The following is an 18102-nucleotide window of genomic DNA, read 5'->3' on the forward strand; positions in this document are numbered from 1 at the left end:
CAAGGGATAAAGGAGGAGGAAGACGCACCGCACGGCCCGATCAACACGCACAGCAAGGGTTTACGCACACCAACGCGCAGCAGCCGCAAAAGAAAAAAAGAGACCAAGCCCGCACAATCCACACAACCACGTAAGGGCAAAACGACCGCCACAGGTAGACCAAGCAGCCGCACGATTGGAGGTGCCAGTGTTGTTGTTGACCGGAGGTGTGTCCGTATGGTAAGAAGGGTGTCGACCGCACGGAAAGGTGGCCGCACAATCGGAGGTGCTAGTGCTGTTGTTGACCGTACAGGGAGGTTGTATGGCCGGGGTGCCATCGGGGACATTACAGTGCCTAACAATTAAAAAAAAAAAAAAAAAAACGACGACGACAGATTGAAAAATGATTCGATGACATTTGGAGCCTAGACACTGAAAATATTGGAGTGTAGAAGAAGGGTTTTGACATCATAAAACCCCGCGAGGGGCGCTGCCCCTCGACCCCGCTGGGGGCGTTGCCCCCAGACCCCCAGTTTATTTTGAGCTACAAAAGACCACGAGAAGTGTTGTGGTTGTCCGTATTGTGAGAAAGAAGCCCGCAACTAAGCATTGGCAGGGAAGCCATAAGCCGTAGAGGGAGACGGATTTGGAGGTTGGGAACAAACAGAGTTTGAGGGAAGGCATTGCAGGTCCACGCAGTTGTATGACACCAGGGAGTTATTCAGTTCAGTTTTTAGCCTTTGGGGAGTGTGATGGAGGATTTGAGGTGTCTCCTAGCATTTGTGCTAGCGGGTTGTGGCCACCTCCAGGCAGGATAGGTACGCTTTGAGGAACTCGGAGTATGTCTCGGTTGGACGTGAGGTTGCCTTGGTGGATGCACAGAGGGCTCGAGAGGAGCTGACCACCAGGTTGGAGGCAATAGTCGCGTGAGACTTAGTTCAGCGTACCCAGGAGTTGGATGTCGGGAGAGCACCACGGGTGGCCATCGAGGACAAATTGGCTAAGGAGATAGTATCAATTGAGTAGCAGTTGGTGGAAGCTGAGACTGAAAAACGTGTTTTGCAGACAAGTTTGGGTTAAGCACAAGAGGACTGTGATGGCAAAGGAAGCAATATTGGTGAAATCCGCACTTGAGCATCGGATGGTAGCAGAAAAGGGTTTTCAGGCGAGGACGCAGCAAGTGTATAAGATCCGGGCCCGCCTGGCGTCAGGAGTTCCTGCCGTTCATCTCTATTTTGTATTAAGTCGTCGAAGTCAACTTCTTTTCTTGGGGGGGATGATGTTGCCAAGAATAATCATTATGTTATGTTGTTATATTATGTTTATGTTGTCGTCGGTAATAATTAGTTACAACGGTCAGTTAGTTAGCCGACGGGTAGGTAGTTGGAGTCGCAACGGTTGTCTCGCACCCCTTCGGGTATTATATATTGTGTACCTTTTCTTCGAAAGGATCATGTTAGTCGTGTTAGATGTAATGTTATAAGCACTTATTGTACATGGACTGTGGAATTAATACAGAGGCTGGTTATTTAATATATTTCCATTATGTTCTGTGCATTTACTTTCTGCATTTAACCGTTTACCCGAGAGGGCAAACAACTTGCGAGGAACAGTTGGTTTTGGGCTGAAGTATCCACTTAACACTTCAATAACCTTGGAAGGTTATTCAGATGCAGACTGGGCTGGAAGCGTCAAAGACAGGAAAAGCACCTCCGGTATTTGTTTTAGCTTGGGATCCACAGTGATCTCTTGGGCTTGCACAAAACAATCCTCAGTGGCATTGAGTACTGTTGAAGCTGAGTATATTGCAGCAAGTTTAGCTTCCAGAGAAGCAGTGTGGCTTCGTAAGCTTCTTGCTGGGTTGTTTGGTCATCCTTGGGATCCTACAGTTATTCACTATGATAACTAGAGTTGTATTAAAATGTCAATCAATCCAGTGTTTCATGACAGGTCAAAACATGTGGAAACCCACTATCATTTCATTCGGGATATGGTGCAAAGAGGAGCTATTCAGCTAAAGTATGTCAGCACTGATGAGCAGGTTGCAGATATTCTTACCAAGCCTCTATCCAAAGTGAAGTTTGTGTACTTCACGGACAGACTTGGTATTATGGAAAATGAAATCCTAATTGAGAGGGAGTTTCAATCTCAGTGATACATTGTGTTGTATCAAACCACCCTCTGCGGGCAATGTAAGGTGGTATTGTAACCTTCTCAGGGAGAAATGTAATTATTAACCATCCTCTGCTAGCAATGTAAGATGGTATTGTAAATGTTAACCATCCTCTACGGGCAATGTAAGATGGTATTGTAAATCTTCTCAGGGAGAAATGTAATTGTTAAACCATCCTCTGCGGGCAATGTAATATGGTATTGGTGTAATTGTTGACCATCCTCTGCGAGCAATCTAAGATGGTAGAAAAGATCCTCTCCACCCTCTGCGGGCAATGTAAGGTGGATCCAGTATATGCTTGTGTGCAAGCTAGAAGATTATGTTTATGTAGTTCCATACTTTGCTTGTGTGCAAGATGGAAGATTATGGTTATGATTTTCTTCCCTAATTAAGAGGGAGTGTTGTTTGTAATTAGGGCTAGCGGATTCCAATTGCCTTGGGCAACATTGGAATCCGCCTAAGGGGGCCAGCCCCTTCTCCAACATATAGTGCCAAGCCCTATACCTCTCGGCTTCTCCTAAAAGGTCCCCATGCTACACTCAAACCCATCACGCCAAAATGATAGGGTCGACCCTATCCATTTCGCATAAAAGAAATTAAATAAATTAAAATAGTTAATTTGCAAGGCAAGCCGACATGATTATAAGTATTGCTACTCCTATAAATAAAGCATATACTTCACATAATAATCATTCATTCAGATTTCAAGTAAATGCAATATATACCTTGAGGATGCGAACTACATATACAAGGCAGTTGATAATAGCGAACTTCATTAAAGGCAGCAGATCATCATTAAAAGATAGAGAACTCCATTGAAGGCTCAAGCAAACTGCGAACTAGTTGAAAGGTGCAACTAACCCTTGTTATGCATAGCAAACCCTATTAGAAGGACTACAAATCATGATCTCTATCAGTAAACTAATTGTGTAGACTTCTATGTCATCTTCCTTGTGACTGCAACATCTATACTCCAAATAAGTGTGTAATTATCAGTTGAATTCAAAACCATAATCAGATCTGAGGATCTTTTCTGGCTGGGTTTTTCCTCCTAGGAGGTTTTCCCAGGGTAACTGTGCCTTGTCTTTATGCATTCATTTTCTTTACTATGCTTAAATCTGTAAAACAATAAATCTAATTAACCTAGTTAGAAACAAATTCTGATTTTCTGAGTTTTATTCATCTGAAAGTACTAAAATTAACGGGATCAAGATCATTTTTTGCAAGGAAGAGAACATTGTCACAGAAAGGCAGCGAGATCAGATGAATGCTACTATGTTCCTAATTCAGAAGACAAAAGAGCTAGAGCCTGGATGGGAGACGACCCTTCTCACAGCTTTTGATCAAGTCCTTCACTTGGAAGAACGAATGAAGAACCTGCCTAAGATTCTCATTGCTGAGATTGAGGGGATTACGTCCAGATTCATTGAATATGCCAGAAAAGGGCATAGGAAAGGGAACAAAATTCTAGATGAAAAGTTGTTATAAGATGATGTGGCAACTTTATTCCCATTGGGCTATGTTTCCTCGTTATTTGTGACAATTTCTATTGGCTATGGATTGATAATGTTTATCTAAATGGGGACTTTTTTGTAACAAACCCTAATTAGGGTTTAGGTGTCAAAATCTCAGCCTTTGATCTTCTTTTGATCCCGGTCGTTCATTGTATTTTAGAGTGCTATATAAGCCCTCACTCATTTCATTTTAAAAGAGTTAGAGAGTTAGAGTTAGAGAAAAGAGAAATAAGATTAATATTGTTAGCAGCGGAGAAATAAGTAGTGAACAGAGAAAGTTGAACAATTGTTTATTTGGCTATGAGATCAATGAAATATTGAAGTTATGGTGTTTTATTGCAATCCTTGTGGCTATTTTCATGGTTGTTTATCTTCTTGAATCACTCTAAGTAGAGATAGCATTTAAGTTTTAAGATTGAAGGACGAATGTTGTGCTTGATCTTTGGTAAAACTCATAATCCAAACCACTAGCGCCTTATTGATTGTAAGTACGCCCTGTGTGGTCAACTGGAAGTATTAAGATTGTTAAGAGTTCAATCATTATTGGAGATATTGATATGTATCTTAGTGATAGTATCTTTCCCCTTGATGATTTGAAAATCATTGAATCCCCTTAGAAGATCGCACCAATTCCAGTGGAGTTGTAATCTTTTGGCAATACTGAAATTGGTAGAGTTTTATCAAGGCCAGTCCTCACTGAGTCATTCTTAGGATTAGTTTAGTCTCATCTCCTTAAAACCTTTATCTTTTGATCTTTTTTGAAACATCAGTTAGTATTAGGAGAACCCAATTTCCTCATTGAAAAAGTAGTTGTAAGAACAAGCTTTCCTTGAAAGTACGTAAGGCCCCTTGTAAAAAACAGCAAACACAACGACCACTAGTGCTTATCCACAAGTAGGGAACCTACATAACAGAGCCTTGGAGTTTCTCCGATTGATCCTTCTGCAATATCTTCAGCATTCGGGAAGCTTTACTCAAGAGAGGATAACATACCTCTGGATATTTTATTCTGTGTTTGGTCCTGTACAAAAGACACATCAACAGAATCCTAGTAGACTTCATATATACATATTATGGTCTGCATATCAAGTGCAACTGCAAGTTAATTTCAATTTTAGTAGTAATAATGGCCATAAACTGTAAGCAGTTTTTTCGTTTATGCTTGCATTTTGATGTCTGTTTACTGCATTGATGCCAATTGGCATATAGCATTTGATATAGTTCTTTTTCAGATTAGTAGCTTGTGGAGAGTACAGTTCATTGACTTCTTTACTAAAGAAACATTTTCCATATAAAACAACTGATGATGCACAGCACTAAAATCAACAAAGTTCGGTCATGATTGGTAACATGGAAGTGGCAGAGTAGACAAAATTGATTGTGATTTCTAAATAGTTCTGCAGGTTTCGAAATTAATTTTGATCTCATTTTGTCCCTTCTAAATTATAAAAAAGCCATCTAGAATGATTCAAATAAGATTTTATGAAACAGAAAAACAAAGATGTAAACTGACTTACTGGAGGTGGCCGTCGCCCACGAACTGTTGCACTGAATAGATCTCCAGCCTGTGTTCGTTCATTAAAGGAATCAATCACAGGTGCCACATCATCCACCCTAAGACTGACTGACTTTCTCCGCCCTGTCTTAGAATCTACTGGAGAGTCTGCATTTAAGGATGAAGTGGTACCAGATACAGATGATGCAGTCGGGGAGCTTTCATTATCAATATTTGTGGAAATTCCACCAATCTCTTGCTTCTACGTAAATGAGTAGAGAGAATTTAGAGCAAATCCATGATATAAAAAGGAACATTAAATGTAAACAAAAAAATGAATCAACTCAAACTCTTCCCTAGAAATACTTATTCACAGTTATATTCATTATTAAAAAATAAATTTCTCTGCTGATAAGACTTTTGTGAATATTAAGTTGTACCTTAACAAGTTGCAGATACAGTTAAAATGGCTTTGAGATTATACAGAGTATTTGATCTCCTCAACGAAAAAGCTAAAGTAGAAATTTTGACCTTGCAACCATTTAATGGATAGTTTTCCAAAGGAAGCAATGCATTTGATTCTATCTATGTGCTATTGATTCTTATTATTATTGTTCACTTCAAAATATTAATATCTTATGGATTCCAGATTAATGAAGAAGTGCTCCTCATTAAAGTCAGGATAAATCATGCAACTCTCTGCACTACTGTGAAAACTGGCTATAAACCTTCTCTGAAAACATAAAAGATCTGTTTGAGTTTCCTTAATCAATAAGGAATTAGACTCCAAAGTACACCCAAAAAGGGGGTCAGACTTAACACAACGAGATAAGCAAGAAAACATGGCATAGCAGCATAGTCAAAAAAATAAAAAAACATCTGATATCACAGTGACGTAAAAAAAAAATTCAGAGGATATATATGTTGGAAAAACAGAGTAGCCATCAACATTTGTTGCACAGCTGAGAGGAAAATTATTACAACTAGAGACAACAATATTTCCCTAAACAAATTTACAAAAGCCGCAACTTATGTGGAAGTTGAAATCCCAAAATTTGTTCAAAGCACTGGAGCACATTTGAATTCACATTTATTAAATTGACTATAGGATTATGAAGGAAGAGTGAAGTAGATTGTATTATTGTAACACATTGTTGTTAGTTAGTACAAGCTTGAAGGGTCTATTTGGTGGTAGAGTTTTTTCTTGAAAGGGTTTCTAGATGTAATTTTGAACTTGTGTTTATTCGTAGTTTGTTGATTTTATCTGTGACTTGATTCCATGCTATTAGTAAGTGCATGAATCTTTCATTGGATATGTGATGTTCCCAACTCAATCCATGAGGCTTAACGATGCATTGGCTGTCCTTTCCTTATAACCCAAGAGGAAGAGAACGTAGAGAAATATTAGGTAAGTGTTAAGAGTCTTTGGTTTGTATTCTGTTCTATTCTTAAGTTGTGGGCATGTCTTTTTATGCAACTTAATTGATTTTAAATTGTGTAAGTGTCTTTTTATGAAACTTAAGTGACTCTTAGCCTAAAGAATTAATATTTCCCCCTTTAGAGTTTAATGACATATGAGACATGTACTCTAAGAGATTTTTATTAAAAATGTGCCAAAAAAGTCAATGAGACATTGGAAAATAAGGAGCCGATTGGCTCATTTTTCAGGGTTTTATTTGGAGCATAGGTGTAAAACTCGAAGAGTACTCAGCAAGTTTTTAAAAACATGATTTTTTTTGCTCTACAAGTCTTTCAACTAAAAAATCGCACAGAAAACTCGGCAAGTTTTTGGCAACTTTTTCAAAAAAACTCAGCCAGTTTTTTGTGAGTGTTTCAACAAAAACTCGGCAAGTTTCTGGCAAAAACTCAACTGCATAAAAAAAAGAGGTCAAGACAAGTCAAAAAATTCTCTAATTTTTTTTTCTTTAAGTCATTCTCATTCTCTTCATCAAAATATATACATGAAATATAACATTTAAGTATAAGAAAGAAATAAGACATTGGTTTTCCTTCTTACACTTTAAAATATATTTCATCTATATTTGGCAGGATGTTTGAGAGTGGTTTAGGAAAAAGACATTGGTTTTCCTTTCTTGTAATTTAAGTTATATTTCATGTATATATTGGCAAGATGTTTGACAGTGGTTTCAGATCTCTAGGAGTTATAATGCCAATTCTAGGTTTCAAAAGATTTTATAAATTTTCAAACAGTCAAATTTCAGTAATCAGTAGGCTTCTATCAGCATTCTCTCACTCTCTCTATCTGACTCATTTTATCTACCATGAATTCTAGACCTATCTCTCTCTCGATCACTCTTCCTCTATCCCCTCTCTCTACCACTCTCTACCTCACTCTCTCTTCTCTCCCCCAAGATCTATACCTATCCCTCTACCTCTCTCTCTCTCTCACCATAGAGCCCCATGAGGGGTGCTACCCTCAACCTCGTTTTGGCGAGGTAGAGCCACAACGGACTCCTAGGACTAGACCCTCTAGTTCTACCTCTCCTCTAGTTTTTCACTAGAGTTGGGAAGAGGAAGATGTAAAATGTTTTGATGTAGCATTTACTTTAAAACAATTTGCTATTTTCATTTTGTTTCAGACTATTGGAGCCACAACGGACTCCTAGGACTAGACCCTCTAGTTCTACCTCTCCTCTAGTTTTTCACTAGAGTTGGGAAGAGGAAGATGTAAAATGTTTTGATGTAGCATTTACTTTAAAACAATTTGCTATTTTCATTTTGTTTCAGACTATCAGCCATCAACATTCCACATGAGGATGCCATTTTGTACCCAATTTGCATTTCAAACAATCAGATATAACTATATTTATATTGTTTCTTTTGTGTACTCATTTACTGGCTCATTGGATGCATCTCCTTATTGAATTTTGCAACAAAAAAAATGTGTTTCTAATGAGATTTAAGCAATATTTTAAGATGCCGAGTTTTTGCCAAATCGCATTTTTGGGCCTTGCCAATTTTTGCCGAGTCCAAGTTTTTCAACTATGATTTGGAGCATTAGATTGGGCTTGCAATTAATCTATGGCTGAGATTAGATCACTCTTTTGGGAATCATTATATAACATATTAGGATTCTCTTGGAGCACATTAAGTGATCAGACTTTTCTCTATTGCTGCTGCAATCTTTGACTTGAGGCTTAAAACCCTTGAGTATCCTGGGTTTCGGAGAGACATATGGGTTGCCCCAAGTTAGGAGGATGTGTTTTGGTGGAAGGGCTTAGGTCTGTAATGCCCTAGCACATCATTTTCAGACCTGCATTTCCTTATCAGGTTTGGAGGACATTTTGCAGGTGTGTCTTATAGAGTTATCAGGATCAGATTTGGAAAACCTACAGCAATGTTTATGCATGTTTATGAGCATCATTGAAGCTAACATCAGAAAGGACAAGTGGGACATCATTGTTAGACATAGCGCTGGTTTTCTGAGGGTTTTGGCAATGACAGCTGGGGTTTTGAGGATATTTCTGAGGTATTTTAGCAAAATCTGCATACTGCTAGTCATATTCATCTCAAAAAAATAACAAAAAAGCAATATAAGTTATTTCTGAAAATTCTGGGCAGATTTAGAGAGTTTTTTTTATAACTTTTTCGTACTCAGAAATTTCTATAAATTAGCAGCAAAATCAGATAAATATTCTGAGTCTAGATTTGAGTTTGTTGAAGAGGTTTTTATTTGCAAATAAGGTTTCAGAATTTTCTATTGCATACTCGTGGGTATTTTTTTCTTTTTCCTTTATCCCTATTTGGGGATATTATAGGATAATCAAGATTTGAACACTCAATGTTTTGTTTTCACTAATTTTGTTTACCCTACATTTCAACATTTAGTATCCACGGTACATATTGATATCAGAAGGGGACACCTTTCTTGGAGTGTTGTGGGTTTCTGTGATGCAATAGGAACATCTTGTTTGGTGTGATTACAGATCTTTATGTATTTTTAATCCATAGCAAGCACATCTAGGACAAAGAATAATAAGTTCAATGGCATGAGGTTAAAGCTTCAGACGCTTGAGATGGAGTATCTCATCAAGGAGAGAGATCAATGGAGTATTGTGCAGAAAGAAAGAAAGATTGAGTGAATGTCTAATGAAGATTGCAAGAAGCTGTACAAGAAAGAACAACAAACCATTGAGTTGTGTCTTGCACAATCTATTTTCTTGAATTTCTTTGACAAGGTTACCACATATCTATTGTGGAAGAGGATAATGATATCTATCAAACTAAAAGTTTAACATGAAAATTTATCTCAGAAGATGTCTGTGTTCATTAAAATGAAGGTGACTAAGTTATCAAGCATTTGAATGCTTTCAGATTTATAGTGAGTTAGATAGATGGGTAAATATTAAAATCAATAAACAGGATGGTGTATTTGTTGCTTTGCTCTTTGTCCAAATCTTGAAAGAATTTAATTTTTGCAATTAGTGATGGTTTTACAAAGCCAGAGTTGAATTACCTTGTTGCTACTTTGCTCAGTAAAGAAATCAGAACAAAATCCATGGATGATGATTCAAAAGATACCCCATACATTCAATGAAGACCCAAGGATAAAGGTAAATCTAAACAAAAACAAAAGAAATTGAGAGAATGATCCAACTCAAATGGAAAATCCAAAACCCTTGGTAGACTTAAGTGTTAAAATTGTGGGAACCACGGACAGGTGAAGGAGTGCAAAAATAAGAAGAAAACTTTTGACAATTTGTCCACTAAGAAATCCTCCATTGTGACAATAATGATGATTTATTTATTCAAGTTGATCCCACCATATGACTCCTCACAAAGACGCATTCTCATTTTACCTATGATGGAGGAGAGGTATTCCTTGATGACAACAGTTTGCATTGAATTGTTCGTCGTAGGAAGATGCAGTTGTGTTTTAGTGATGAAAGAGTGAAAACTCTCAATGTTTTGCACATTCAAGACTTTCAAGAAATCTTTCTATATCCAAGCTGAATGATTCTAAAGAGTGTGACATTGTGACATCTCACAAGTGTGGTTGTAGGATGGCTAAAGGAAATTCGATGATAACAGGAGGCTCATGATGTGTAATTTTGCTTAATTTTATTGCTTCTACATTTTGTAATTCAACCAAAGCAACTGTCACTTTTGAAAATGTATCTATCATGTGGCACCAATGTTTTGGCCACATAGGTGAAAAAGTTCTTTGGACAATGATTAATAAAGAATTGGTTAAGGTTTTTTTTGTTATTCTAATAAGTTTGGTTTGTGTGAGCACTATATGTTTGGAAAGCATAATAAAGATAATTTCCCTCTCGAATGTACTAGACCAAAAAGTTATATTCATTCATATATGTTTGGTTCAACGGGTATTGGTTCTATTGGTAAATCGCAATATTAGATTTTATTTATATATGATTACCCAAGGTACACCAAAGTTTATTTTCTTAGGTCTAACTTTGAAATTTTCTCTAAGTTCAATGATTTTAAGGCACTTGTTGACAAATAATTAGATATTAAAATAAAGGTGTTGAGATCTGATAATGGAGGTGAATATTGCTCTAAGATATTTGATGATTTCTATAGACATGCAAGTATTGTGAGGCAAAAGACTACACCTTTTATGCAGCAACAAAACAGAGTTGCAAAGAGAATCAACCAAACCTTGATTGAAAAAGTCAAAAGTATGATGAGTGGTACATAGTTGGATTGGTGCTTTGGATTGAGGTTGTGAGTACTACCTACTACTTGGTAAACAAGTCTCCTTCAGTTCCTGTTGATAAAACTCCTTAAGAAGTGCAGACAAGTAAAAAATCCTCTATTTCACATTTAAGAGTATTTGAATGTGAGTCTTTTAATCATGTGCCTAAAGAAAAGCGACCGAAGTTGGATCTCAAAGCTCAAAAATGTATATTTGTCTAATATGGTAAGAATGAAAGGTTACAAGATTTGAAATCCTCTAACCTTGAAACTAACTTATTCTAAAGATGTGGTTTCTAAGGAGTTGAGAGTATTTTTTTATTTGAAACAACCAAAGGAAAAAGAATATGTTTTGAGACTAAGGTTGAGATGCAAGAAGATGCACATGTTGAAGAACACGATGAATTTGGTGATGTAGAGTAAGAAGAAGATTATGTGAGAGCTCTGAGTAGGTTGGGTATCCACAAGAATAGGTAGAATCCCTTACTCCACCCTTGAGAAACTGCACAAAGCAATGGAATCTAGCAAATAGATATATCCCAACAAATTGTCATTGTGTATTTATTTCATCTTGTACTAATGATAAACCAAGAGCTACCAAAGGCTCTCTTCAAAGGAATGTGAATCTTGGAACAAAGCCATGCAAGAATGTAGGAGGAGATGATACACCTCAAATCTAGTGAGTTACCCTAAGGAAAGGAAGCCAATTGTTTGCGAGTGGGTTTTTAAGAAGAAATATGAAGCAAATGGTAAGTCAAAAAATCCACAAAACTCTAAATATCAACCTCCTTCAATGTATCTATAATCTACACTTCCAAGGTGTAGAGTTGGAAGCACCTCTAGATGGTCACACTCTTGAAGACCAAGACTAGTCATTCCTATATCACTTCAGACATGCTAAAAACAATCAGATCAGTACCCTGTCAAGGTGCAAATCAACACTTCAAACACTAGAGTACTTAGAATGTTCCACCCTACAAACTCTCACTAAGTTTGGATCTCTTCAATCATTCAAGACTCTTCCACAGCACATCCACTAAAATAAATCAGCTATCTCAGGTAACCTTCCAATTACTAGAAAATCCTCAACATCACAGCCAAAACCAATTGTGGGTCCTTGGGCCTCTCACAAGCACAAGTTGGCTTCAATCACACCCACCAAAAGCCTCCAAAAACTCCCCCTCACAAGCAACAAATTTTTCCATCCACAAACACCTTGGAAGATTTCAGATTCTCCACTCCAATACCATGTTAATTTTCAAACAATGTACATTACTTCATGTATTGGTTGTATTTTTAACTGGATCTGTCCCACTGTCACCCATATCCCCAAAATTCGTTGTACTTTTAGCCGTCTCTGACCCACTGTCCCTCATATCCCCAAAATTGGTTGTATTTTTAGCTGTCTCTGTCCCACTGTCCCCCATTTCCCCAAAACAGTACAAAAATCCTGGGGATGTGTCCCCAAGTACACTGGAGTCAATTTAGACAGAACTGAGTCCAACATCTTGTCGCCTGTCTCTTACTTCCTTTTATGCCTGACATTTGATGTTTGCTACTTTTACACCTTTGTGTCATGTTATGGAGCACTCTTCTAGTTAAAGAGCCTTCTCAATTAGCTGTGGCACAACTGCTTCACCTGGCATTTGTATTAGAACATTCTGCTTCAACATTTGCAACACTTAGGTTTGGAGCTTTTTTCAATTTACTGTGACATTTGGCTTAGTTCAGCATCTTTATCAGATCATATCCACTTTGACATTAGCCACACCATGTTTCCTTCTACAGCAACATTTGCATTGGCATCTGAGTTTTCAATCCTTCGTCCTTTTTATTGAGCAAGGAAGTTGTCACTGAGAGGTAGTCTACAATTTCTCTTTCTTCCCTAAATGTCCAAAAGTTAATCTTGGTGGGGAGTGTTGTTGTCTTGGTCATATCTAGGACCTATGCATCTTTTGATTAATTTCCATATCCCTAAGATTATTTCTGTTATGATGACTACAATGTAATTGTGGATAATTCAATGACTATCTACATTCTTCATTTGACTAGAGTTGCCTTAATTGTTAACCCATCATCTTTTTGCATGATCAATTTAAATGCATGATCATTTTTTTCATGGATATCTCCTAGATGTTTCTTTAAGTTTGTTTAACCAGCGTAATCTATAAATTGAGGTTGGCACTGGGGAATATTCAAGTTGATTCAGAGAGATTATTATCTTGTGTGTCCAATATTTGATAAAAATAAATAAAAAATTGAATGTGTGTTTGATTGTAAGAGGTCACATGTGAATCTAACAAGTTAATATCAGAAACCAACATAACAGAAAACAGCACAAAGAATCCAATATCAAATATGAATATACAAATTGGTGTATTTTTTACAATGTTCAACAAGAAATCATACCCGTAGTTTAAACCAGTTGAGCATGCCATGCTTTCTGTTTTTCTTCTTGTCCTTAATTGTCTCCTCCATGGGATTGTTATCACCCTTTCCTTCCATGGAAAATTCTGAATCATGGCTGTCTTCGTCATCAATCAAGAGGTCACGTCTTCTATCTGGTAGATATGCTAACTGCAAAAAATCAACCATAAAAACATGTCAAGGTGACAAGAAAAAGATAGCAGCTTTTATACATTTTCCTTACAAAGAGCTTGCCCCAAATTTCATGATTCTCTAACCTTGGACACTTTGATTTAGCACATGTTAACAGCTCTAGCTTCACAAAAAGGTGTCAGGTTCCTTACAATATATACAATTACTAAATTGAAATTCAATTGAAAAAAATCTTAGATGGGAATGTCATGTAAAGGGACTTTGAAATAAAGCTCTCTTATTTCATCAGATTACAATAATATTCATGTTGGGATGTAAACACCATAGAGGTACATGACTAAATTGTGAGACAAAAATGAACATATACCTTCTCTTAAAACTAATAAAACAAATAATGCTTAACTAACTTATTTTAACAGTCCAGGCTAAGTAAACTTTGCCAACTTAGATTGCAGACCTGCATCTGCATACCTCCTCTTCTCCAAAAGAATGTCTCCGTCGATGACCAGACCTTTCTGGAAAGTTTGAGGGGATCGTGTTCTTTGTAGATACTAAAATCAGCTTTGTTAGCCTTTGAATTCTTCCCATTAAGGCAGCTTTTTCTTGTTCTTCTTCCTCCAATCTCGACTGTAGCTTTACTTGGCCAGCTTTCAGCTTTACAAAATAATAAAGAGTATGAGATGGCATCAGAATCCAGAAATAGTTGTAGCACTACTTGACAAGTTGGCAAAAAAAATTTTGAAAGAACAATGCACACAATATCTTTTAAATGCAACAGAGACACATTGTGATATCAAAAAATTAAAATGTAAAAATATAATTGGAGATGATTAAATTTATTTTAAGGCAACTAAAAACTACATTTTCCCATAATAAGGAAAAGGAAAATACTCAATAGAAAGTAAGATGCTTACTCCATCCCTTACAACAGAAAATACATTCCAACTAAATTTGACAATGTCAATAATATTTTTTAAATAGTCAAATTATATTTACATTAACATTACCATTACATTGAAACTTAAAGATGGTTAATTCTCTTCCTCGTAGGAATTCACAACCCCTCCCAAAACCATATTTGTATTACCTTGTGTAAGTTCTTCCTAAACTATCAAAGTCATTCAAGCAATGGTCTGGCCTGATGATAGTTGTTTTTTTGTTGTGTAGTCCAAAGGCATAGAACAAGGTAAAAGTAATTCTAAATGATAACCATCCACATCTTTCCAACTCTTAAGAAAATGAAATTAATTTGTGATAAACATGCCCAACATTCTTGCAAGGTCGTTCTTCAAGGCCTACTATGCATTCTTTTGACCAAATCACCTAGAAAAAATTTCAAATGTCTCCTGCAGCCTACTTTTTATTTATAAGTTGTAAAACCCAGTTCCATCAGCCATTTCTAGCTAATCAAGAATACAATCATATGTATTTTCTTTCTTCTGTGTGTGATGTCAAACATAAGATTTTGACACCACTGCAACTGTGGAAGATGACAATGTAGAAAATATCTCAGTTGATCTGAAAGATGTGGTGGTATGGAAGGACATTGTGCAGTTTCACAGTCATTGGAAATCATCATCAGTCATTTTTAATATTTGCATTTCAGGAAGGTGCATGTGAGATGAGCACAAATAAGAGAAAAAAAAAGTCAGATTGTTAGAACGGACACTCAATCTACCTAATGTTAGGCATTACTATTAAGGATCAGCTCAAAATCTCTTTAGTATGCAGATAGAAACAGATTCTGTCTGTGGAAAACAGAATCCTCACATTCTACATGCAACAAAACTTGAATCAGCAAAGATCCCATACCATCTATTCAGCACATGTAAGTCAAAAAAGGTGTAAAAGTTAAAACTGATGCTATCCACATTTTTAGTACATATAAGAATTATTAACTTAAAGGATTTCTGCATATGAATGCTACCTGTTGTTTTAGTGTTACAAGATCATCTTGACCAGGAGCTACCAAGTAGTGCTTCTCCGTCATACCTCTCTTTAACTGATCCAACTCCTGCTTCAAGTTTTGGATCTCTTTCTGGTATTTCTTAATTAATGACTTCTCATCTATAATCTGTAAAGTAGAATATTAATGCCACATTTCCATTCTTAGTTGTTCAGCAAATGGTTCACAGAATCACAAGTGATTATGTTGTGCTTACCTTATTCTGAGCTGCCTGAATCTCCACATGCTTTGTTCGATGAGCAAACTTCAACGTGTTATGCGTCTCCTCAGTACTGCTCGATGCAGGGGTAACAGTGCAAATAAGCTGTATTTCCCCAAAAAAAATACAATAAAAATTTTATCTTACATGTGAAAAGCTGCAATCAAGAAGAATTAATTTTATTCACACAAGTAATTAAATTGAGGACGATTAATCAATGAGAAACTAGATAATATTCTCCCATTAAGTTTGATTTTATTCTAATTTCTGATTGACACAACAAAGCAGAGGGGTACAGTTTTCATATTTATAACAGAGAAAATAATGTCTCATAGGTCATGAATTGCAGTACAGACAGGAATGTCATGCATGTCATAGTTTCATCTTATGAACTCATATGTACAGATTGCATTATTTCATAAACCATAAATGAAATGAGTGAAGAAGAAACAAAGCTAAAGCTCATAGATTCTAATCACTTACTGATACACGTCCATGGCCACTCAAGGAAGATTGCAGAAGACGAGTGAGTTTTGAGTCCCTGTAAGGTACATGTGTTGCCTTCCCATCTGTCAACTTTGAAATTACCTGTAAGAATAGAATTAAAATGAATGATTACAATGAAGTAATGAACATTGAATATGCCACAAAAGTATTTATCATTTTAAATATAACATGAGAGTAGGATTAAAATTTGCAAAAGAGAAGAATATAACTCATGAAAACTAAAGAGGAGAATAAAACTCATGAAACTAAAAAATCTTCATAATTTTTCTACTTGGAGACCAGGTCAACCTGCTACACAGACTGGAACATGTTTTTAGTTTGTCCCTCATGTCTTCTAGCAAGGAAGCAAAAACTAACAGAATGACATATCTCTCAGATCTATTATTACCCACTTTCTGAAAACATAAATTGAATGGTTTGATCAAATTGAATGCTACAGCGATAGCTTGAATTTGTGATGATTAAAATGTATTTAGTCTTACAGAAAAAAAGGATTTATGATGTTAATTGACTATCGGGCTGTATGGTTCAGTTATAAACATATGATTTTATTGGTGCACAAAATGCTCTGAAAGACAAAAAGTCCACAGCAGTGCCAAAAGAAAGAACAAACTAACATTTAAATTAAAAAACATATCTTCATTTTAGTTATCCTTAAACTGGGCAAAGGAACTGCTCAGGTCTATGAGGAGTTGGCTACTCAGGTAAAGGTTAACCCAACTGGATAAGCATCACTAATCGTACTACCATGCTTTATTACAATAGAACTATTCTCCCTTGTCATTTTGTTCAGCATTTACAGCTCTTAAAATAAACCATTGCTTTCCTACACACAATAATTGAAGATCATCAAGGAACGGTGACTAAGGAGACCCAAATTTGCAAAGAACGCCACATCTTGTCAAGCAATGAAGGGAACAATCACACAGAAATATCCTTAAAATTCACACACCTTAAGTTGTTTAGTCAACATGACTTTGCTATATGCCTTGTTATTATACATCTCCAATTGAGAAGAACTCAAATGACAATACATTTTGTATCTTTGTAATGTAACTTACAGCTAAGTTTTAAAATGTTGTTATGTTTATGCTTGGGTTCTATATGCCATATTACTCAAATACGATATTAAAAGTAATCTAACAATCACAATCATTGGTATAGAACACTATTAACTGAGACAGGTAAATTGCTAAAGAATAGAACTGAAGCAGAAACGCTTAATAGGATACAAATACAGTAAAAACCTAAACACAAATCAATGTCAAAGGCATAAACTTACAGTTCCAAGTGTCAAAAGACTCTTGTTAATATAAGAACCTTCCTTCCTTCGCAACCCTGTGGTTTCTGTTTTTGAGCTTTCAGAGCCTGCAAGGTCAATGAGATTCTACAAAAAAACACAATAATGCATTAAAGACTTCTAAACTATTCTCTAAAATAGACAATATGCAATAAATAAGAAGAAATCGCACTAAAGAAAACGAAATTTGAAGTTACTACTAAGATGTTTCACAGATTCACATTTTATGATTTGAAGTGGTAGATAAGCCCTATTTAGAGTTTTCAACACAGGCTTAAGAAGCACAAATTACATATGTGAAGTTCAATTTATTACAGCATATAATAAAGGAAATATAGAAGCTAGGAACCAGAGAAAAAAGCACCAAGCATGCAACTTACCAGCTGAGAAAGGGTGACATCTTCATCCCCTCTATTTTCACCACAGGGGCTGCTTTCAATTGTCTGTTCAAGCTCCATATGAATACATGGTCAGAATGACCTCTACAAGTTTTATTTTACCTGTATGCTATACAAGATTTGCCTAAATTGCTCTGGAAACGATCAATCAATGGATAAGGATTTCAATCTAAAAAATCTTACAGAATTTCCATTAAAACAAGCGCCTACAATCCACAGGAAGCTATCACACACTAGCCATGTCACAACCACAAGAATCTTCTGTATGATACCCACAACAAATAGAGAGCTATAGGGACTGTTTTTAATTGTCTATTCAAAGATCGATCCTCG

At 36.3% G+C, this 18102-nt stretch overlaps 1 protein-coding gene across 3 annotated transcripts in view; it reads right to left on the reverse strand.

Annotated features, from left to right (window-relative positions):
- The window catches only part of LOC131046886 (kinesin-like protein KIN-7E, chloroplastic), a 154812-nt gene that overhangs the window by 71277 nt on the left and 65433 nt on the right, over positions 1-18102 (reverse strand). For all 3 annotated transcript variants that reach the window (XM_057980698.2, XM_057980699.2, XM_057980697.2), the window contains 8 exons: positions 17752-17814; positions 17354-17458; positions 16048-16152; positions 15562-15669; positions 15327-15473; positions 13871-14053; positions 13250-13417; positions 5184-5423 (listed from right to left, as the gene is read on the reverse strand). In XM_057980698.2, the coding sequence (XP_057836681.2) occupies positions 5184-5423; positions 13250-13417; positions 13871-14053; positions 15327-15473; positions 15562-15669; positions 16048-16152; positions 17354-17458; positions 17752-17814 (1119 nt within the window). The remainder of the gene's footprint in view (positions 1-5183; positions 5424-13249; positions 13418-13870; positions 14054-15326; positions 15474-15561; positions 15670-16047; positions 16153-17353; positions 17459-17751; positions 17815-18102) is intronic.

This window comes from Cryptomeria japonica, chromosome 2 (genome assembly GCF_030272615.1).
Source record: "Cryptomeria japonica chromosome 2, Sugi_1.0, whole genome shotgun sequence".
NCBI lineage: Eukaryota > Viridiplantae > Streptophyta > Pinopsida > Cupressales > Cupressaceae > Cryptomeria > Cryptomeria japonica.